The 23,636-nt window shown below is 39.7% G+C and overlaps 1 protein-coding gene across 1 annotated transcript; it reads right to left on the bottom strand.

Moving 5' to 3' along the window:
• Positions 1–4,995: 4,995 nt before the first annotated feature.
• On the bottom strand, positions 4,996–22,758 carry LOC127414236 (sideroflexin-5-like). Its single transcript, XM_051652119.1, has 8 exons — positions 22,740–22,758; positions 22,153–22,178; positions 13,165–13,218; positions 13,015–13,071; positions 12,711–12,776; positions 10,318–10,412; positions 5,126–5,237; positions 4,996–5,031 (listed from the first exon to the last, which is right to left on the bottom strand). The coding sequence occupies exons 1-8, from the start codon at positions 22,756–22,758 to the stop codon at positions 4,996–4,998; spliced, it is 465 nt and encodes a 154-aa protein (XP_051508079.1).
• Positions 22,759–23,636: the final 878 nt, after the last annotated feature.

The following is a 23,636-nucleotide window of genomic DNA, read 5'->3' as shown; positions in this document are numbered from 1 at the left end:
TAAAATCAGTTAATTTAGATGTTACCACATGAACTACAATTTCTTTTCATTGCAGTAAAATAACACAAAGGCACAGTGTAATTTTATGGAATACATGTCTTTTCTTGTTAAAATGGTTTTAAATCTCAAAATGGAGTAAGAGTATGCATTTAGAAAATGTACAAACTGTATATCACTGTTAATTTATTGCTTTAAGACAATTTCTTTGTAAACAACTACTGTTCATTCATTTATAAGAAAATTATTCCAGTATTGTTTTTAGTGTAAAGGTTAATACATTTGTAGGTTTTGTGTGGAAGGCAAACAGGAGATAATTTTTTAAGAACATCATGGCCAAATTTAAAACAATCAGGTTGTTCATTGCTGTAAATATCCTGCAATCCTCTAGTCTAATTTACCAATGCATGTTCAAGTGCATGCAAAGAGGATGATTAGCAATGGTGTGAGTCTGTCTCTGTATGTGACTAGGAAAGAATTCACATTCATACACAGCATGACCTATCAAATGAGACTCAAGCTTCTAATCATTACATTTACAAAGACTACGTTTAGTGTGCATTCATAAAATTGGTAAAAACAGATTTTTTTCCTGTTCACATATGAGGATTTTACAGTAAGGGATGAAGGCATTAGTTGACAGATGTCAAGCATTTAGATTGGCTAAAGACCCTTGTTGTAAGTCAGGATCTTGCACTCTGTTGCAGCAGAGATTTCTGGCTCTAGCTCTGACACATGGATCTGGGAAATAGAAAGCAAGTGCAGTGAACATAAAGAGGCACATAAACACATTTTATTTATTTTCATTCATTCATTCATTTCTTTCTTATTATTGTATTTATTTACTTAACCTTTTGCTAAATCACTGAGCAACACCAGAGAAACAACATATAAGGTTGTGCAATTAAACATAGCATAAAATAGCATTGTGCTTGTTTTGCACAGACTTTAAGTTTCAGATAATTTGGCTACAGCAAGTTAACCATTCACAGCAATCATTAAGTCATTAAGATGTTTAAAACGTTTAATCAAACAAGAATTAAAAGTGTGCCATGTCTTCCCTGCCTCAAGAATTTTTCACAGTCAAAACTGACACTTCAACCATCATAAAAAGCTCAAATGAAGCAGTGAGCACTGGTAAATATCCAAAGCATGGCCAAAACTTGCAATATTTTGCTCAGAAACAGATGGCGATGAGTGTGTGAGTTTGTGAGGCAGAATCTGAAACAGACATCCTGTGGGGTGTGAAAAGGTGGGGGGGACAGGAGTGGAGTTTTTTGGGAGCGTTCATCTGGAACCCAAGGAAAAGTGTAAAGAGGGAGTGAGGGAGTGAAAGGAGAGGAGGAGGGGAGGGCTGGGAGAGGAATAGAAGTAGTTGGCAGCACATATGTCTGCAGTTCAGTAACCATATGGATGAACAGCTTAATAAACACCATTTTAAACCATAACCGTCTACATGACAGACAAAGAGAGGGACAGAGATAAAGTGAGAGCGAGCCGTGTGAGTGCGTGCGCTCACCTGACTGTGTTGGGGGAATAAGCTGATGGCAACAGGCAGAGACACACCATGCTGTGAACAGGCACCACAAGATGAGGGTGCCTCTGCAGCAGTGGGAGCCTAACAAGAAATGCATATGTTATTGGCAGAACACACCCTGAAAGCTACAAGAAACTCCCAAAATCACGAGCATTCCTGTGATTATTATTAAATGCGCTCGCTGACACTTTCTATCTGCTTTCCTCTGACACCTCCCCCTCCCTCACTCCCTCCCTGGCCGCAGTACGTGTGGGGGGTTGTGGGATAGTGTGCTCTGCAGGAGTGAAGGCAGCGGCTGCTTAATAATGACTTCATCAACACATACACATGATGAGCTTTAATTGGCAACCAGAAACTCACTCTCTCTCACTGTATGCATGCTTGTGTGCATGTTAGGGAGAGAAAGAAAAGGAGAGGAAAGAAAGTAATACGTTAAAGACCTTTTGTCATGTCCATCAACTGCACTAAGTAAATCGTCACATTCATCTGTCACTCTTGAGTGAAAAGCGAGAGAAAGGGGAAGGTCAAAGGTGAACTGAAGAGATGTACAGCAGTAGGTGTAGAGATAGGTGAAAGGTTCAAACAGCACACATATATCATAAAGACTCCTCTCAGCACTCTAATTTATCAAGGAAAGACCTGTTCCTGCGCCCCGCCCTCAAAGCATTGAACCTCCTACACCTCTGTTCTTGCTCCATTGAGAGCCAGTGAGGGTGAGCTGACAGGCAGCATAGCAGAGGACAAGTCACCATTTACTGCAACAAACACACAGACACACCAACGCACACATGCACAGTTGTACACACCTGCAAATCAGAGCAGGAAGTATTTGGGGAGGTTGTTCTATTCGTCATAACAAAGCCAACCAAATTCTGTTGATAAGTTTGGCCCATACATACATGGGGCCCAAAAGCCTGAGACAACAGTGAAAATCCTTCTATTTTGCATTTTTCAAGTTTAATAATAATTAAAAAAAAAAAATCAAATAGTCAGCAAAAAGATTTGAGTAAAAAGAATAGAAAAATTTCACAATGTATTAGTGGAAAGTAAATTTCATAATGTAAAAATGGAAATCATCTCATGATTTACTTACCTTTGGCCATCCCAGATGTGTATGACTTTCCTTTTTAGGCAGAACTGAAGTGAAGATTTTTATAAGCACATTTCAGCTCAGTTTGTCCATACAATGCAACGGGTGCCATCAGGCTGCTGGCTGTTTGACGGTCCAAAAGGCATATTTAGGCAGCATAAAAGTAATACACACGACTCCAGTCGATCAATTAATGTCTTCTGTAGCAAACTGATAGGTTTGTGTAAAAAAATTAATTGATAAATAAAACTTTATTAACTTTAAAATAATCACTTCCTGCTAGCAGTCGTCACATTAGTGACGTAAGCGCTATGGCGTATTCATGCGAGAAGTCAAAAGTGTGCACTTTGTACACAGAGGAATGAACGTCACACGAGAGTTCAAACAGCAATACAGCGCTGGCCAGAAACAACGATTTAAAGTTAAAAACTTTATAATTATCGATTTGTTTCTTACACCAACCTATAGATTTGCTACAAAAGACCTTAATTGATCGACTGGAGTCATATGGATTACTTTTATGCTGTCTAAATATGCCTTTTGGACCATCAAACAGCCAAAAGCCTGGTGGCACCCGCTGACTTGCACTGTACGGACAAACTGAGATGAAATCTCCTTATAAAAATCTTCATTTCATTTGTGCTGAAGAAGGAAAGTTATACACATCTGGGATGGCTTAAAGGTAAGTAAATCATAAGAGGATTTTCATATTTGGGTGAACTAACCCTTTAACATTGTCACTTTCACAAATTTGCTTACATTTGATTAGTCACCCAGAAATAGTTCAGGTTTCTTCCTCATTTTAAAGCAAAACTTTTCTTTGTCTTAATTTTTTTAAATCCTAAAACTTAGCTTATTCTGTTTACAGAAAACCCAAGACGTTTAATGGTGTCTCAAACTTTTGGACCACAATACAAAATATAGCTGCAAGCAGCAATGATGGGCCCAAGCACAACTGGTCCATTTCCACCCGGTGGCTTTTGAAAAACAGTTGACATTATTCTAAACTTTTGAAGCAATTTGGGTAAATATAAGAGGACTATTTTAAAGTCTGTTGTAAGAGCCACACTTCTTGCTGCCAGGTGGTGGCGCTAAGACCGTGACCCATAATAGTAAAATCCATGTGATTAGCCCCTAAGACTACGCATCCATCTCAATTTTGATCTAAATCACACATTGCACACAGAAGCTAAGTGACACTTCCTGTTTCCAATTTTCGCAATTAATTGAATGCCTCGCCATGGCAACAGCATTCGATATATCAAAATCTGTTCGCAATTTAGCATCTTCAATATCTTGGCATAATGTTCTGTAAATGTGGTGACAGTCTCATGAATCACTTAGGAGGATTATTTAAAAGTTCAGAGACTGCTATTTTCAAAAAACCAAAAATGTCCGACTTCCTGTTGGGTGGACCTAATGACTATAATTATGAAAGTTGTCCAGCTTGATGAGATCTATACAGCATATGTACCAATTTTGGTGACTGAAGGTGAAAATGTTGGTGCGGAGGGCCTGGGTAGCTCAGCGAGTATTGACGCTGACTACCACCCCTGAAGTCTCAAGTTCGAATCCAGGGCATGCTGAGTGACTCCAGCCAGGTCTCCTAAGCAACCAAATTGGCCCGGTTGCAAGGGAGGGTAGAGTCACATGGGGTGTCCTCCTCGTGGTCGTGATTAGGGGTTCTCGCTCTCAATGGACGTATGGTAAATTGTGCGTGTGTCGTGAAGAGTAGCATGAACCTCCGTGCTGTGAGTCTCCGCGGTGTCATGCACAGCAAGCCACGTGATAAGATGCACGGACTGACTGTCTCAGAAGCGGAGGCAACCGAGACTTGTCCTCCACCACCCAGATTGAGGTGTGTAACCGCGCCACCACGAGGACCTACTAAGTAGTGGGAATTGGGAATTCCAGTTTGGGAGAAAAGGGCATAAAAAAATTTTTTTTGTGCTACAGAGGTCATCTTACAAACCCATTTTAAAGGGGTGCACAGATTTGGTGGCAGTCACATGAATCCCCTAGGAGGAGTATTTAAAAGTTCAGAGCTTGTGATTTTCAGAAAATCCAAAATGGCCAACTTCCTGTTGGGTGGAGCTAATGACTGTAAGTATGAAAGATGTTCGGCTTCATGAGAACTATATATGTACCACTTTTGGTGATTGTAGGTTAAAATGGGGTGCTACAGAGCCCCCTTTACAAGCCCATTTTCAAGGGGGCGCTTGGAGTTACAGATAAGGTGTGTAAACTGTGAGGTAAATTGTGTGATGGCCCAGTAAAAATAAATCAAGTCTGAAATTTAAAATTCACAAGAATTCCTCTCACCTATACAGCATGGCCATTACTATAGGGGGCAACAGGAGAATAGGCATGGTCAGCACGGCATGCTCAGAGCTGTCTCTGTCAAAGCCTGAATAAAAAGAGATTTATCACACAATAAAGACCGCTAACAGCAAACTTTCACCTTGAACATGCAAAGGGATCTGTACTCAGAACCTACTTACATGTCTGGCAGCCAGCTTTGAGGTGCCCACCACATTTCCTCTGTCATCCAGTACAATGATGCCCTCTGACAGCTCAGTGTGGTGCATCAGCAAAACATTGCACACATTGGCACTTGTTAAATGGAGAGAGAACAGAAAACAGGAATTATAAAACAGACAGTTCCGACTCTAAATTCTGATTGGATGAGCTGTGCTCATGGCCGCTGTATAATGATTATGATCCCACACCTGTGCACATTCCATATTAATTCATCTTATTGAACACTGGTGTCTTTTTTTTTTTTTTTTCACCCATGAATCCCAGTTGCCTCTGTGTCTGAGATCATCAACCTGTGCATCTTATCATGTGGCTTGTTGAGCATGTTGCCATGGAAACATAGCGCGTGTGGAGGCTTCACGCCATCCACTGCAGCATCTGTGCTCATCTCACCACGTGCCCCACTGAGAACAAACCACATTATAGCAACCATGAGGAGGTTACCCCATGTGATTCTTGCCACAATTTTATAAAAACAACTCATTTGCTTTTTTTGATTACAAAGAAATTTCAATCTGATGCCCAAAATATTTATATTTAAATACCATTGTTGGGAAAGCTACTTTGAAATTGCTTCAGAAGCTACAAGCTACTCAACTTAAAGGAATAGTTCACCCAAAAATAAAAATTCTCTCATCATTTACTTAACTTCATGCCATCCCAGATGTGTATGACTTTCTATCTTCTGCAAAACACAAACAAAGATTTTCAGAAGAATATTTCAGCTCTGTAGGTCTATTCAATGTAAGTAACTGTTGGTCAGAACTTTGTATCTCCAAAAAATACATTTAGGCAGCATAAATGTAATCCATATGACTCCACTGGTTAAATCCATGTCTTCAGAGGTGTGGTAGGTTTGTGTGAAAAAAAGATCAATATTTAAGTCCTTTTTTCTATAAATGTCCACTTTCACTTTTACTTCCATCTTCTTCTTTTGTTTTTTGCGATTCACATTCTTTGTGCATTTCGCCACCTACTGGGCAGGGAGGAGAATTTATAGTAAAAATGTACTTAAATATTGATCTTTTTTTCACACACACCTACCACACCTCTGAAGACATGGATTTAACCAGTGGAGTCATATGGATTACATTTATGCTGCCTAAATGTATTTTTTGGAGATACAAAGTTCTGACCAACATTCACTTGCATTGTGAGGACTTCTTCTAAAAATCTTCATTTGTGCTCTGCAGACGAAATAAATTCATACACATCTGGGATGGCATGAGGGTGAGTAAATGATGAGAGAATTTTCATTTTTGGGTGAACTATCCCTTTGAAGTAATTAAACTACAGTAAAGGATTGAAAAAGTAGTTAGCTATACTAAAAGTTCTTAACAAAAAGTAGCTAACTACATTGAAGCTATTTATAGAAAAGCATAGATTTTTAAATATATGTTTACATAGTATATATACAGTATATACAGTATATACACTGCATTCAGAAAGTATTCGGACCCCTTCATTTTTTTCACATTTTGTTATGTTGCAGCCTTGTACTAAAATGCTTTAAATTATTATTTTTTCCACATAAATCTACACTACATACCCTATAATGACAAAGCAAAAAAAAATATATATATATTTTTTTTTTAATAACTTTTCAAATGTATTAAAAACAAAAAAACTGAAATATCACATTGACATAAGTATTCAGACCCTTTGCTATGGCACTTGAAATTGAGCTCAGGTGCATCCCATTTCTCTGGATCATCTTTGAGATGTTTCTAAACTTTTATTGGAGTCCACCTGTGGCAAATTCAATTGACTGGACATGATTTGGAAAGACACACACCTGTGTCTCACAGCTAAAAATGCATTAAATTTTCAAACTTTGACCTCATGGCCAAAACCAACCATGAGGTCAAATAAACTGCCTGCAGAGCTCAGAGACAGGATTGTGTCGAGGCACAGATCTGGGGAAGGCTACAAATGTTTTTTGGCTGAATTGAAGGTTCCCAAGAGCACAGTGGCCTCTATAATCCTTAAAAGGAAAAAGTTTGGAACAACCAGGACTCTCCCTAGAGTTGGCCGCCGGCCAAACTGAGCAATCGGGGGAGAAGGGCCTTGGTTAGAGAGGTGACCAAGAACCCGATGGTCACACTGGTTGAGCTCCAGAGATCATGTGTGGAGATGGGAGAAACTTGCAGAAGGACAAACATCACTGCAACACTCCACCAAACTGGGCTTTAAGGCAGAGTGGCCAAACGGAAGCCTCTCCCCAGAGCAAGACACATGAAAGCCTGCTTGGAATTTGCAAAAAAGCAACTCGTTTACTCTGATTGAACGAAGGCTGAACTGTTTGGCCTCAATTCCAAGTGTCATGTCTGGAAGAAGCCAGGCATCGTTCATCACCTGAGCAATACCATACCAACGGTGAAGCGTGGTGGTGGTAGCATCATGTTGTGTGGTGTTTTTCAGACGCAGGGACTGGGGGACTGGTCAGGGTTGAAGGAAAGCTGGACGCAGCAAAATACAGATATATCCTTAATGAAAACATGTTCCAGAGCACTCAGGACCTCAGACTGGACCGAAGGTTTACCTTCCAACAGGACAATGGCCCTAAGCACACAGCCAAGACAACACAAGAGTGGATTAGGGACAATTCTCTGAATGTCATTGAGTGGCCCAAACAGAGCCCAGACTTGAACCAAAACGAACATCTCTGGAGGGACCTGAAAATGGCTGTCCACCGATGGTCCCCATCAAACCTGACAGAGCTTGAGAGGATCTACAGAGAAGAATGGCAGAAAATCCCCAAATCCAGGTGTGCAAAGCTTGTCACATCATACCCAAAAAGACTTGAGGCTGTAATCGCTGCCAAAGGTGCTTCAACCAAGTATTAAGTTAAGGGTCTGAATACATATGTCAGTGTGTTATTTCAGTTTTTCTTTTTCATACATTTGCAAAGTTATCAAAAATCTGGTTTTTGCTTTGTCAGTATGGGGTATGGAGTGTAGATTGATGTGAAAAAATAATAATTTAAAGCATTTTAGCATAAGGCTGCCACATAACAAAATGTAAAAAAAAAAAAAAATAAGGGATCTGAATACTTTCTGAATGCACTGTATATATATATATATATATATATATATATATATATATATATATATATATATATATATATATATATATATATATCATATACACACTACCGGTCAAAAGTTTTGAAACACTTATTCTTCATTATAATTTTTTTTTTCTTCACATTTTAGAATAATAGTAAAGTCATCAAAACTATGGAATAACATAAATGGAACTATGGGAATTATGTTGTGACTAAACAAAATCCAAAATAAATCAAAACAGTTATATTTTAGCATCTTCAGAGTAGTCACCCTTTGCCTAGAATTTGCAGACATGTACTCTTGACATTTTCTCAACCAACTTCTTGAGGTATCACCCTGGGATGCTTTTTAAACAGTATTGAAGGAGTTCCCATCTATGTTGGGCACTTATTGGCTGCTTTTCTTTATTAAATGGTCCAAGTCATCAATTTCAAAAACATTTTTTTTATTTATTCATTTTTATTAAATTTTAGTTTTATAATGAAATAAATTAATATGGTGGCACAATTATATTTTTGTCTACAAAATAAATTTCAAACATTTAAGCATATGCCTTCAGATCAAAAGATTTTTAAGATCATGTGAAACATTTCAGTCAAGTGTTTCAAAACTTTTGACCGGTAGTGTAAATATTCTAAAAGTTCTACAGAACTAATAGAACAGAACAGGGTATTAATAATCAGTTGAGTAACAGCCGGTGAAAGCTAACATAATAAAAATAAAAATCTGAAAACATTCTTGATCCTAGATGTCTGCCCTTAAAGAGGGGTTAACTGGATACACTGCTAAACAAAACAAATAGCTTTATGTGTCATAGTGTGTACGTGATTTAGGGGAAAGAGGGAAAATTATCAGAATAATGATTTATTTCCTGGCATTATCATCTTTGGCATGTGGTAAGATTGTGTGGGTGTGTGTGTGAGAGAAACAGAGAGTGAGAGAGAGACAGACAGAGAGCCTGAAGCATTTTTAATTTACAGGCCTTGTATTGTGAGTTATCAGTGTTCAGTGTGGCAGTGTTGTGGGGCAGAGTTAATTGGCTGAGTAAATAGCTATTCACCTCTGAGAGGTTCAGACCCAGGCCAATTAACCACACACACACAGATATACAAAAAAACACACACACACACACACACACACACACACACACACACACACACACACACACATAAAAATAAAAATGTACAAAGACTACAAAGAAACATAAACACACTCATACTAGATTTGATCTGACATAGCATTGAGGCAAAAAGGATCTCTTTTGGACGTTAATTAAGAATTTGACTGAATTCTAGCATTTTACTCACAATATGTACTTTGAGGATGTTTTGAGACATGGAAAATCAAAAAAGAAAAAAAAATCAAGGCCAAATTTCAAACAATTTGTCTCCACTGTGTTCAATTAGCAGAGTTTAATTACCTTTTATAACTAAACACTGAAAAACAACAACAAGGCGGCATAGAGACAAGGAAGCTAGCTGGCGGTAATACAGAGAGCACTTTAGTCCTAATTAACCAATTAGAGAGCGGCAGCCCAGAGCTAACAAGGTCCCGTTACCCCAGCCCAGAGAGGTGAGGGGGAACCTGCTGATTTAATTAAAGGGGCGGGATGGGGGGACGAAAACAATTTAATTACAGCCAAGTATCCCCAAGGCATTGCGGGACAGTCTCCCTTAGCCCCTCTGGACCTGTTTGAGCCTCACAGCGCTAATGGAACACTGAGATAACATTTCAGCAGCGTGCCCCTCGACAACAGGTTCAGTCAAAACATAACACGTGAATAAACAACAGTAAACAAATGCTTAACATGCGATTGACGCTTAATGCTAGGGAATAATTTACAAATTAAGTGTCATTGCTAATGCAAAGACGTGGGCTTTCAGACAGCAAAAGAGCTGACAAAACTGCCATGATCTGTATGAATTTATTAATATCATGCATCAACGACTCATTGACTCAAAAATCATTTTATGCTTTAATAATCAGTAATTTAGCAAGAACACATGACAGGAAGTAATAGCTTTCTATTATAAAGAGAATGGGGAAGATTAAGTGATGCATGCCAGGAAATCAACACAAACAGGGACATACCAATGGCAGGGAAGGGGATGAACCTCTGCATCAGGATTCTTGTAGCTGGACAAAAATGCTCAGCTCTCTTTAGAAGAATATTCAGCCCCACCTGAGTGCATATACACACAATTTAATCGACTAATTACAAATATTTAACATTTTTGCTTATAGCTTTTTTTTTTTACTTCAATTTATAGGGAAGAGTAAACCAGACAGGAAAGTAGATGAAGAGAGAGGGGGAATGGAATGCCCAGTTTTGGTAAATTACTCAAAAATAGTAATCCACTACAAATAATTTCTCTAAAATTATAGTCAGATTACTTTACATTATGGAAAAAGCAAATCACATTACTAATTATTTTACTTTCAAGTTAAAATTTTCACAGAAGTTTTTGTTTATATAGTAAGTACAGTATATAGTAGTTTTGTTAATAACTCATGTTGTAAAAGTATAAAAAAAATAGTTTAACAAAGTAATGTACTTAAAAGTAATTAACTTAAAAATCTGTAGCTGATTATAAGAATTTAAATTGTAATGCATCATATTACTTTTGACTTTGAATACAGTAACAAGTTATTTTAAATTCAGATTACACCCAACACTAGACGTATGTCCTGATCCTACGCATGCACATAGCTTGGGCATTTGTAACACTCAGGCCATGTCTGCACTAATACATTTTCTTTTAAAAACACATTGATTTTGCTATGTTTATACCTCTCATTCACAGTGGAACATAATTTTCTTCCACCAAAAACAGAGCATTTCGAAAACGCTTTCCATTACCGCAAATTTTAGAAAACAATGAGGTTAGGATACTGAAAACTGGGTTTTCAGATAAAAACAGATTAGCATGGATGTGGCCTTACCGTCTATGACAGGCATGTCCGTTGATGCGACACAACACAACGGCTTGAGACTGTCTACACTGGATGCATCAACACGAACATTCTAAACTGTTTATTTGTGTTGTTGGCAGGAGTAGCGGCACACCAGTTTACTGTCAGCGCAACGCGCCGCAACGGATAGCTTTCAGTGTAGACAGCATAATTGATTATAATGGGTTCTATTGCGTTTGATGTGACGCGGCGCTCGCATACAGTGTAGACAGGGTGTTAGACATCCTTTATCTCTATGATGTCTCATATTGTCATTGTGGATGACAGTTTCATGTTTATGAGATCTGAATTCAAATTCAAACAATCCTGATCTGACTAAAAATGAAAAATTTGCTTCAAATCCAGTGAAGCAATGACATCTTAAGCTACATTAACCTGATATGACAAATATAACACATTAGATGAAAAAACATTATGGTGACAAAACACATTTGTTTTCAAAAGTCTCTTTTCCACCATCGGGCCAAACGGTTCTGAGCACGGTGAGGAATGTTACAGTAGCTTTTCCACCTGGGCACGATTCGGCATGGCACGATTAGAAACCATTCTCGTCCCATAATTTTCAGCACGGTTAGACAACCGTGCTCAACTCTGCAGGTGGAATGCCTGTAGTGATGTCACGACTCACGATTGATCACTTGTCAGTTGCCAAGGTTACTAGTTTTTTCTGTGTAGCTGGCCAAGCGCACTATTTGGGCAAAGTAAACACACTTCTCATGTGGTCCTTATACCCTTGCGTTACCAAGGTAACGACTGATGTATTTATTTTTTACATTTGAAGTTTGTTTTCAGCACTACAGTGGAAAAAAATCCGTAACCGTGCCGGCTGGCCCAGATCAGGACAGAATAGAATGGTTTCGCAACAAGAACAGTTCGGCCTGATGGTGGAAAAGAGGCTAAAGTGACCTTAACATCATGTAATTCCCTGTTGGTTTCATGACAGGTCATGACAGGCTATGCTAAGTTGTTTCCCTTCTTGCCTTGGAAATCTCTGGTCATTCCTCTCAACTCCAGTTAAAGGTCTATCTAACAAACATCTGAGAATCAAACACATTCACATCCCTTCCCTTCCCAGTAGGGGTCTTCAGAGGCACTGTAGTTTTAATTAGTGGCCCCCTCCCACATTTCTCACAGGCATGGGGCCATTTGTAGTTGTCGTCACCATGGTTCTGCTTGTCATGCCCCTGGGCATCAAACTGCCACCCAGCAGGGCAGCTAATTGGCTCTAGAGAACACAGGGGGCGTGACAAAAAGGATATGCAATTCAGCAAACTGAAATGAACAATAGGGTAGGGTGTGTGTGTGTGTGTGTGTGTGTGTGTGTGTGTGTGTGTGTGTGATACTATCAGTTTCCATCAATTTGCTCATTAAAACTGTATACCCAAAATATGATGCAAAATAGTGAGGAATAACACATATATTCTCTAATAGTCTGATATGTCAGTTCAGAAATGGAGGAGTTCAAGAACGGTTCTCTCTCCCCATCGAATGACGTGTGTCAACTCACTGCTATAGTAACTGTACCGCTGACTGCACCAAGCTGTCCCTGGAAAAACGTTGACATTGGAGTGGGCTGAAAACATCAAATCAAATTAAAATGTGAAAATACATCACAGAAATCCCAACTGTAAAAACAATGGAGGCAGACATAAATACAATGCGGTCATACAACCTTAGTGATAAGATATAATACTTTTTACTACTTTGTTATCTAAATATTAGATCACATTTAAAGACAAAAATTATGCCATGCTTCAATTTGAGCTGTAAAAACCATATGTACTGCTCAAACTCATATTACTTATCTGCACCTTCGTTGCATTACGGTTGCAATAGTTGACACAGGCGTTGTGGCTCTGGTTCAGCCACTGTGTAAAGGGAGTGAGATTGAGCCATAAACTGAGCCTGTAAAGACACAGCCAGAAAAATACTTGTATGCTAGTATGAGACCAATGCTGTACCTGCCAGAAGATGGTGGAAGCAAGAGTCTGATTGGGTAAGAGGAAGCCTACTACCTATAAATGGAGTCATTTACAGCAATTGAGTTTTTATATCTGGTGGCCTAGACCAGGGGATTTTACCTTTCAGGACATGCAACCCCCTCCGTATGTCTAACATGAGCTTGTGCCCCCCACAACAAAATATCCACTGAGAAAGAAATGCGTGATAACACCAGGTGTGTCTCAATCAGCTCCCTAGCTCCTTATGTCGTGAATCAGTATATCGTGAACAAGAATTCGGGCACTAGCAAGGGTGTTCATCCACTGCACATTGGGACACTTATGACTCATTCACCTGCAAAATGTTGACGAGCTAGCACATTGAACCACAGCTGTTATTAATCAACAACATCGCTGTATAAATGACACAATCATTCATTTTTGAAGACATTCAAATGTACAGTGTTATTTTAACAATTAAATGACATAAATAAAGAAATAAAAGTATAAAGGAGTGTATTTTAAGTCATTTAACAACTCATATATTTAAAAGATTGTTTCCCTTTCATTGTGGATGACAGACAAACAGCATCACTTTTAAAGTGAAAACAAGGTTTTGACATCATATATTTACACTTGTGCTTGTCTTCTAATGACTTGAGAGATATCAGAAGACATGACAACGTTCCCGGTAAGGGAACATATGGAGCAATGATGCTCCCTGATTTTTATGGGCCATTGTGGAATTTTTTAAGGGAGCGAATGTTTCAGTGCACTGGAACATTTTTGCAATTGAGACAGCCCTAAAACTGGCCAACTCCCTGATCAGTGCCCTGACTACTGAACTAGGGAGCTGAATGAGATGCACCCACCCATGACATACAGTTTAATTTAAACAATGTACCTAAGGTTATGCACGCTATAAGCATATGATATACATCAATTCAGTGTGAAGGTGGCTGTGCCAATTCGTGATTCAATACCCAACATAGCTAGTTGTAAGTCATCCTCAAATAAAAACCAGTATTAGTTGTAGTCTGATTATAAAGTAACTAGTTACTGTAATCTATTACTCTTAAAGTGAAAAAGTAGTGTAACGCTTTACACTTTAAATATATGACATCAGATTACAGTTTTTGACGTTCAGTTAAGATAATTACTTTTAAGTGGATTACCTGGATTACACATATTTCTAAAATATGATTATTTATGTAGAAAAAACATTTAATCATTCTCATTTGCTATGGTGCCTATACCTTGAGTGCAGACCTGCGTAGTGAACATGGTAATGTAACGATTGCTGGAGGAAGTCAAGAGAGCAGGATCTAAGTGCAGCTTCAATTAATAAGAAAACGAGTCCAGATACAAAACTTGGAAAACAAAGGAACAAAACAAATCCAAAACTTGGGAACAGAACAAACGTCACATCCATGAAGGGTAATAGGAACAACTGACAAAGATTGAGCAAACACAAGGACATTATACACTGGCGGCCAAAAGTTTGGAATAAATGTACAGATTTTGCTCTGATGGAAAGAAATTGGTACTTTTATTCACCAAAGTGGCATTCAACTGATCACAATTGTTGGGCCTCATGTATTCAGACAGAAGACAAAGGCAGGCCTAACACAGTCGTAAAACCTAACTCAGGCCCACATAACAAGTCATAAATCTTACTGATAAAAACCATGCCAAAATCAAACAAAGGGAGTCCAAAACAGACTACAAATCCCATGAAGCCTTGCTCACTAAAGGATCGAACTCTCAGCTCCAATTGGATGAGGCACACAACACAACGCCCCTCAACCATGACATCATTAGGAGTAGAAATACCACTGAAATGCTTCCGGGATTTGTTTCCAACAACTTTGCCCGCCGTGTGTAGACGCAGCTCATCGCTGCTCTCAGGTGTAGCCTCGTGGCACAAGGAAGTAACGTCCGACTTGAAACTGTGGCCATAAAATCTCCATCTCGCTGGACGAGTTGAGATTACTCTGTGTTCCACTGAACACTCTAACGGGTCCAAAGGAGACTGCCAAGCAATCCGCATCTTCATCCGTTTGCCTGCAGAAGTGAAGAGATAAAAGATTTCTCTTCCATCTTCAATCAAGTCGACGTCGCTGATTTCTCCGCCAGCCCGCCGAGAATCAGCAGCCTTACCGCCCGCCGACAGAGCGAGTAAACGGCCTCCTGTCATCACCCGAGCCTCGAGGAACCGAGTTGGAGTTAAAGGACGGATGAACACACATTCTACCTGTGTCCTCATGCGATTCAAGTAAGAGGTTTACGTCTGGGCAGAGATAGAATATTATAGTGTGTTATTCTTGTGTATCAACGTTATTGCTTGTACAGTTTACGATCCGCCGTGTCCGCTCATTGCGATTAATACTCAAGGTATTAATTATCACGTATGAGATTTGCTGTGTTGTAGTCCAACCACATTGGACTGTTGTGCATTTCCACCATTGCAGGTGAGACCGGCACACTGAGATTATCCATTAAAGAATCAAAGACCGCGGGACGGTTTACGAGCCGTCCACCGCGTAAACTGCTCTGAGTGATAAACTAACAGCTGCTTTCTCTCCCACGATTGCAAAATCGGCTTTGGGGCCATCACTTATTCTCTCTCTCTCTCGTACTAACCACACACACACACACACACACACGCGCGCGACCCATCACAAACATTCTCGCACACATTTTTGGCTAGTAGATAGCTTTGTGATAAAGCTCAGCTTTGTCCCTAAGCTATTGCAGAAGCGAATACACACGGTAACTGGTAGACGCCATGACTGGTTTCTCTCCGCCCACATTCGCGGCCATATTCTCTGGCCGGAAGTCTTGCGTGACATACTCTCCACGAGAGTCACGTCCGCCATTTTGTGCGCGTCCCTCCTTACACACACACACACTCACATACACACCCTCATGTGTTATAGGATTATTTTGATTTCCATATCTAATCATATCACTGTTTAGTTTGTTGTTGTAAGTCGGAAGTTTATTGACTGCATTGTATTAATTATTAATTGATATTACTGCATAAATAAACTTTGTTATACTTCAAAGAGAAGTGTTTTGGTTTGTTTTGCATACACCTGTGTCACATGCTGATGGGATGTCAGTGCTCGGTTTCAAGCCTTCATTCATTGTTTCTTTTCGAAAATCGATATTCGGATGTCGATTTTCCTAAGAAAACAATCTAATATTGAGACTGTTATACTATCTGGTTATTAGTCCCTGATTCCAGGGTGGTGCCCCGTCAATGTTAATCCTTAATAATATTCTGTTGATTTTTGATAATTGATAATTATCTTTGATGAATTGTTGAATTTGAATGATCAATAAGCTAGTGTTAATTTTAATTAATGTTTCATCGATGTTAACAATTAATGATTATCTTTGATAATTGTTGATTTAAAGGATTAAAAAAAGCTAACATTGATTCTCATCAATGCTCTATTGATTTTAATAATTAATAATTATCTTTGAAAATTATTAATTATTGCTAATAACCAAACCCACTCCTAAACGTAGCACACTACATTTACTTGAGCCCCATGAGAGGTTTTAATGAGTTAGATTCAATTAATTAATTTAAATATTAATTAATAATGAAAGAAATAATTAACAATTATTTCTGATAGTAACACTGATCTAAACAACCAGTAAAGCCCTACATAATGTATAGTCAGGACATTAATAATGTGAAAAATTACAATTTGAAAAAAATGTCCAGAACTTCTTAAACTACTTCAAAGAGTTCTCATCAAAAAAATCCTCCATGTGCAGCAATGACAGCTTTGCAGATCCTTGGCATTCTAGCTGTCAGTTTGTCCAGATACTTAGGTGACATTTCACCCCACGCTTCCTGTAGCACTTGACATAGATGTGGTTAAGATCCATAACACTCTTTTCCAATTATCTGTTGTCCAATGTCTGTGTTTCTTTGTCCACTCTAACCTTTTCTTTTTGTTTTTCTGTTTCAAAAGTGGCTTTTTCTTTGCAATTCTTCCCATAAGGCCTGCACCCCTGAGTCTTTATAAAGAAAGCTGTTTCTATTTTGCCATTTTTTACCTAATATTGACCTTAAGACATGCCAGTCTATTGCAAACTGTGGCAACTCAAAAACAAACACAAAGACAATGTTAAGCTTCATTTAATGAACCAAATAGCTTTCAACTGTGTTTGATATAATGGCAAGTGCTTTTCTAGTACCAAATTAGCAATTTTGCATGATTACTCAAGGATAAGGTGTTGGAGTGATGGCTGCTGGAAATAGGGCCTGTCTAGATTTGATCAAAAATCACTTTTCAAATAGTGATAGTGCTGTTGTTTACATCAGTAATGTCCTGACTATATTTTGTGATCAGTTGAACACCACTTTTTTTAATTAAAGTACCAATTTCCTTCCGAAACAGCAAAATATGTAGATTATTCCAAACTTTTGCCTGCCAGTGTATACACTGGGGCAAACAAGGTAAACGAGATACAGCTGGGAACAATCAGGGCAGAAACCAGGAACAGAGGCACAAGAAGTTAAACACAAAACTTCAAACTAAAAGTCTCCTAAACTCCTAGCGACCTCTGGTGGCCACTAGGGCAAATGTCTCAGGTGTTACATTGCTGCAGACCCCCCCCCCCCCAAACACAAATAACACCAAAACAATTGTTCATGGGAGGAGCAGGACAATATGGAACCATCAGTCCAGGAAAGCACAGGGGGAAATGAGAGGGGCTGAAGGCCACAAGGGAACCCAGAGAGACCTCTAGTGGGCAAGACGGATCAGGCGGCCAAGGCAGAGTGGATGGGGAGTCTGAAGACCGACTTGAACCAGGAGACCAAGCAGGCCAGGGCAGACCAGGTGTACAGTCAGGAGACCAGGAGACCAGGGCAGATCAGGCGGACGGTCAGGAGACCAGGGCAGATCAGGCGGACGGCAAGGAGACCAAGGAGGCCAGGGCAGATCAGGTGGATGGCCAGGAGACCATGGAGACCAGAGCAGATCAGGTGGCCGGCCAGGAGACCAAGGAGACCAGGGCAGATCAGGCGGACAGCCAGGAGACCAAGGAGGCTAGGGCAGATCAGGTGGATGGCAAAGAGACCAAGGAGACCAGAGCAGATCAGGTGGATGGCCAGGAGACCAAGGAGACCAGAGCAGATCAGGTGGCCGGCCAGGAGACCAAGGAGGCCAGGGCAGATCAGGCGGATGGCCAGGAGACCAAGGAGGCCAGAGCAGATCAGGCGGATCCGCAGTAGGTGGAGGCTCGTAGGATGGAGAAGTGGAAGTCTCTAGGGCCGGAGCCGTGGAAGACTCAGGGGCCGGAGCCGTGGAAGACTCAGGGGCTGGAGCCGTGGAAGACTCAGGGGCCGGAGCCACTGGACAGGGATCAGCAGTCTGGATGACGGCCACTGGACAGGGATCATACTGTACGTGGGTGGCTCGTCAACAACCTCTGGGAACTGGACAGGCTTGTCAACAGCCTCTGGGAACTGGACAGGCTCGTCGACAGCCTCAAGGAACTGGACAGTCTCATCGACAGGCTCGGGGAACTGGACAGGATCATCAACTGCCATCTTGGTCAGGAGCGCTGGCAGCAACTGGGAAAAGGCCATTGTGGCCGGGAGTGCTGGCAGCAACTGGGGAATGGACTCCATGGCAGGGAGTGCTGGCAGCGGCTGGGGAACGGCCTCCATGGCAGGGAGTTCTGGCAGTGACAGGGGAACGACCTCCATGGTCATGAGCACAGGCAGTGACAGGGGAATGGCCTCGATGACTGTGAACACTGGCAGTGACAGGGGAACAACCTCCCTGGTCATGAGCACAGGCAGCAACTGGGGAGTAGGAGCCCTTCTCCTCCACCTCCTCTTCCGGACAGTCATGAGCACTGCTGTGGGAACGGCCTCCGTGGCTAAGGACGCTGGCACTGGGAGGGACGAGGCTTTTGGCGCTGGTAGCGGCACGGGGTTCCCGCCATACCCCACAGTGCAAGGGGAGAATGTGAGCCTCAAAGCATAGTCAATGAATTCTACTAAAGCGAGTTCACACTTGCCTCTAGGCAGGCAGGATTTCACCGGCACATTGAGTCCAAAACGATAGATGTCCTTGAAACAAATATCTCCCCAGTTAAAATCCAGGGCAAGACTGCAGAAATGCTCAGTATACTGCTCGATGGTTAAGTCTCCCTGTTTGAGAGATAGCAGTTGCAAAGCCACTAGACCCAGAGTGCGATGGTCAGTTGTTCTGTAACGATTGCTGGAAGAAGTCAAGAGAGCAGGATCTAAGTGCAGCTTTATTTATTAAGAAAACGAGTCCAGATACAAAACTTGGAAAACACAGGAACAAAACCAAAACTCGGGAACAGAACAAACATCACATCCATGAAGGGTAACAGGAACAACAACTGACAAAGATTGAGCAAACACAAGGACATTATATACACTGTGGCAAACAAGGTAAATGAGATACAGCTGGGAACATTCAGGGCAGGAACCAGGAACAGACACACAAGAAGGTATACACAAAACTTCAAACTAAAAGTCTCCTAAACTCCTAGCGACCTCTGGTGGCCGCTAGGGCAAATGTCTCAGGTGTTACAGGTAAGCTAACCAGTCATAATTTATTCTAATGTGTTGCTGGTTAGCTTATTTAAAGCACACTGCTCATCATTTCAATTAATTTTATCCCATTGCTTTCAGGTGTTGTTGATGCATTGGTATGTAATATTTAACAATATATTCAGACTCTTTATTTTTGATTAGTTTTGTATTGCTGTTCATGCAAGTTAGTGAGATAATATGCACAGTTTATTGTCTTGTGTTGAAATAAAATTTTTTGTCATGTTTGTGCATGACGTCATGTTCAGAGCGCTAGAAAATGGACTGTAAAATTTTTATCCATCATATTTGTTTTCATTTTACAAGTACTAGGGCTACGTTCGGGCATTCATTATTATTGCATACTTGACAGTGATTAGGCCTATAGGAATTGTTTTTTTTTTTTTTTTTTTTCTAGTTCTAGGGTGAGAATTCTGACTGTCAATCAACTGCTGCGCTAAAACAAGATTTTTAAACTTAGGTTACGTGCGATTTTAAAAGGAAATAACCGTCCGATCTGAAAATTTGAAAAAGCACTCATACATGCACAAGTTCTGGGAATTTTTCAGTGTGCTTGATATTAACATAAAACGGCACAGATGAGAAGCACACACATCTTTGAAACTCAGGTAATCCACAAAAATAACTGACAGTTTTGCTTCAAATTAAATGCAAGTATAATTGGCAGAAACAGTGCACCGCTTTTTTGTGCATTAGTTTTGTTATTATAAGTTTTTTGTATTTTATTATCATGCAGTAACACACTTTAATGATTACTACCACTACTGCAATGCCCTTCACTTGGGGACTAGTCAGTCATCTGTGTCACAATTGCAGCTGGTCCAAAATGTGTCTGCTAGGCTGTTCACAAATACTAAGAGGAGGGACCACATTTCACCGGTATTGGCTTCACTACATTAGTTACCGGTACAGTATAGAATTCAATACAAGGTCATGTTATTTGTTTTTAAGGTGGTTCATGGAATGGCTCCTTGTTACCTCACTGAGCTTATACATTTGCATTATTCATGTAGATCATTAACATTGGCCAATCAATTACTACTGACTGCTCCAAGATTGTGCTTAAAGCTCAAAGAGGATCAGGCTTTTTCAGTTGCTGGTCCAAGGTTGTGGAATGGTCTACCTCTTGAGATTAGATCCTCCACTTCTATTTCTATTTTTAAATCGCATTTAAATACATTTTTTGTTTTCATTGGCTTTTAATACTTGATGGACTTTGGGTGTTGTCTTTTTTATGCTTGTTTTCATTTCCTACTGTTTTGGTTATTGTGTGATGTGTTTATGGTTTTTATATTTTATTTTCAATGTACAGCACTTTGGTGCTACAGTGTAGTTTGAAAGTGCTTTATAAATAAATTAGACTTGAGACTTGATATATGCAGTCATGAAATCAGAGACTCTCTCTTCGAAATTCGAACATAATTGGCCAAAAGTTACAGTATGCATATTACTGGGTCCGTGTGTAAATGGCGATGGCGCTTGTTAATACACATCTTAATGCATCTTAATACCAAGCAATAAGCAGGGCACACACGGTATATATGGTATATATGAGAGAGAGACAGAGAGAGAGAGAGAGATTTTGAGAGAGAAAGAGTGAAGTCAAAATCGATGCACTAGGTTATAATAATTTTCTTATTTCTTTTCTATTCATCAAAATTAATAATCTGTCAATGTTTCAAAAAATCTGTAACGGATGAAGAATTTTCAGTTTAACGAAACCCCTGATGGGTTAGGCAAGTGATTGTTTTTGCCCCACCAAAAATTATTATCGTGAGATGCCACTGAAGTAATCCCTCAAGTAATCTGACTACAATTTTAGAGAAGTAATTTGTAGTGGATTACTTTTTTGAGTATCATACCAACACAGCTAAAACATGGCTTCACAATGTGATTTGGCTGGTCATTGTTAGTTTTGGTTTGTCAGTCCAGAAAACAAGCAAGATTATCTTTGAACATTGGGTGTTTGGTTTGTAAATGTCTTATATTAGTTTCACAGGTTTTAAATTGTCATTTGCAAGAACCTCAGAACAAAAAAACACACTGTGGATGTGGTGAGTTATTTATCATGATGAATGTGAATTATATTATATGTACTTTTCATCCTATATACCATAATTTTGTGGTTGCATAAAACACTAGTGTTTCATTTGTGTTTTTGTAGAAAATGTTTAAGTGAACAAATCATTCTTGTTAAAGATGTAATGTACAGAAATGGACCAGAACAAATCTTTTTTGTGAACGGATTTATAAGACTCAAGTCACTGAGATGAATCATAAACGCCACCACTATAAAACACTGTAATCTCACGCCCCCTCGGTAGAAAAAAACCCTGGTCTAGACAAACAAGAAACAATTTTCACAGTGACAGTTTAAAACAGTGATTTACCACTGGTTTACCAAAGGGCACAAAACCTGAAAGAAAAAGAAAAACATATAGCAACAGAATGACTATTTGGAAAAAGAAGCATTTCATGAGAAAATTAATCTCTTGAACTAATGCTGAAATACAAAGAACATAATTTTGACATTTGAATAGTGTGGATTAGGCCACAGAAATACACTTCATTTCATGTTTGGTTGAATGATCAGGATTACAGACCCTCATATGACATTATGGCTTTATTACTGACCTTTAACACATTAATAAAATCCTCATTACTCATAAGAGATAGCATGGTTCAGAGTTAAACATCATAATTGTCAGGTCGGACTCTCTCCCTGTCTGTTCTCTCTTTAAATAGTGGTGTTAACAGAAGACTAAAATACTCCTATTTCTGAGTGGCCCAACACCACTTCCAGTCAGCAGGGGGGAGAGGGTTTAATCAGAGCCCAGCTGAGTGTGACCTTTCCCAACAGATCGGTCCAGAGAGACCCCATATACACCTAAGTCCAGTCTCCAGAGCTGGTAACAAGCAGCAAACTGCCTACAACCCATGACACTGATACACACTGCAAACACACTCACACCCTTACCTGACATGCGAAAGGGCATGGGGATCTTCTCTCCTGTGTCTGGATGGATGATGGCCTGAGGACATAATGAATCCACAGAGAGCAGACAGGTTGAAGGAGAGGCAAACAAGAGGGAATAAAAGGTGAGAGCAGACAGATGGGAGAATTACAATCCTGTTATCCGTTTTCTTCTCTTATTACACAGAACTACAGCTTGTGAGTGTGTGTGTGTCACTTAAAGGACTGTACAATGATGTTGAGTGATTTGAGACTGTTCTTTCATTATAGGAATCTGTAAAAGGCTTTCATAGCTGTTTACACACACCTGTTTAACCTTCTGAGCCTCCCAAAGCTTGTGGAACAGAGAGAAACATGCAAAAAAGGCTATTATTTATTTATTTATTTCATTATTTTTACAATTATTTCATCCTCATCTTGCTTTTGTGTAACCAAAAGCAACCAAACTCTTTCACACAATAAATGATTGACTGAATTGTTGCCGTGTAGCAAATTCTGACATTTTAATGGGCTGAAATTTGCTCCTCCCCTACATTTCCTTTAGCTTCACTCCAAACAAAATACAATAGTGTTTCAAAATTACTCTTCAGGTTTTAAGGAGCCCTCCCTGATAGCGCATGTACATCACCCAGACATCTATTTGATGTGTGTGTTTACATCTGGAAGACATATTTTTCAGGTTGTTTGCTCATCTGCAATATGTCTACAAGACGTTTTCTCTCGGATATCAATAAGACATTCAGCAGATGTCTTTGAGACGTTTATGATTTAGAATGTTTGTAAATCTGATCTTTTTAAGATGTTTAGCAGATGTTTAATAGATTGTGATGCTTTCCAGATGAAAAGATCTAAAACAGACATCTCAGAGATGTACATGTGCTATCTGGGCTATAACTTACC

This window comes from Myxocyprinus asiaticus, chromosome 23 (genome assembly GCF_019703515.2).
Source record: "Myxocyprinus asiaticus isolate MX2 ecotype Aquarium Trade chromosome 23, UBuf_Myxa_2, whole genome shotgun sequence".
In the NCBI taxonomy this organism is placed as follows: domain Eukaryota; kingdom Metazoa; phylum Chordata; class Actinopteri; order Cypriniformes; family Catostomidae; genus Myxocyprinus; species Myxocyprinus asiaticus.
The sequence above is the reverse complement of the archived record's forward strand: the minus strand, read 5'-3'. Positions and strand labels throughout refer to the sequence as shown.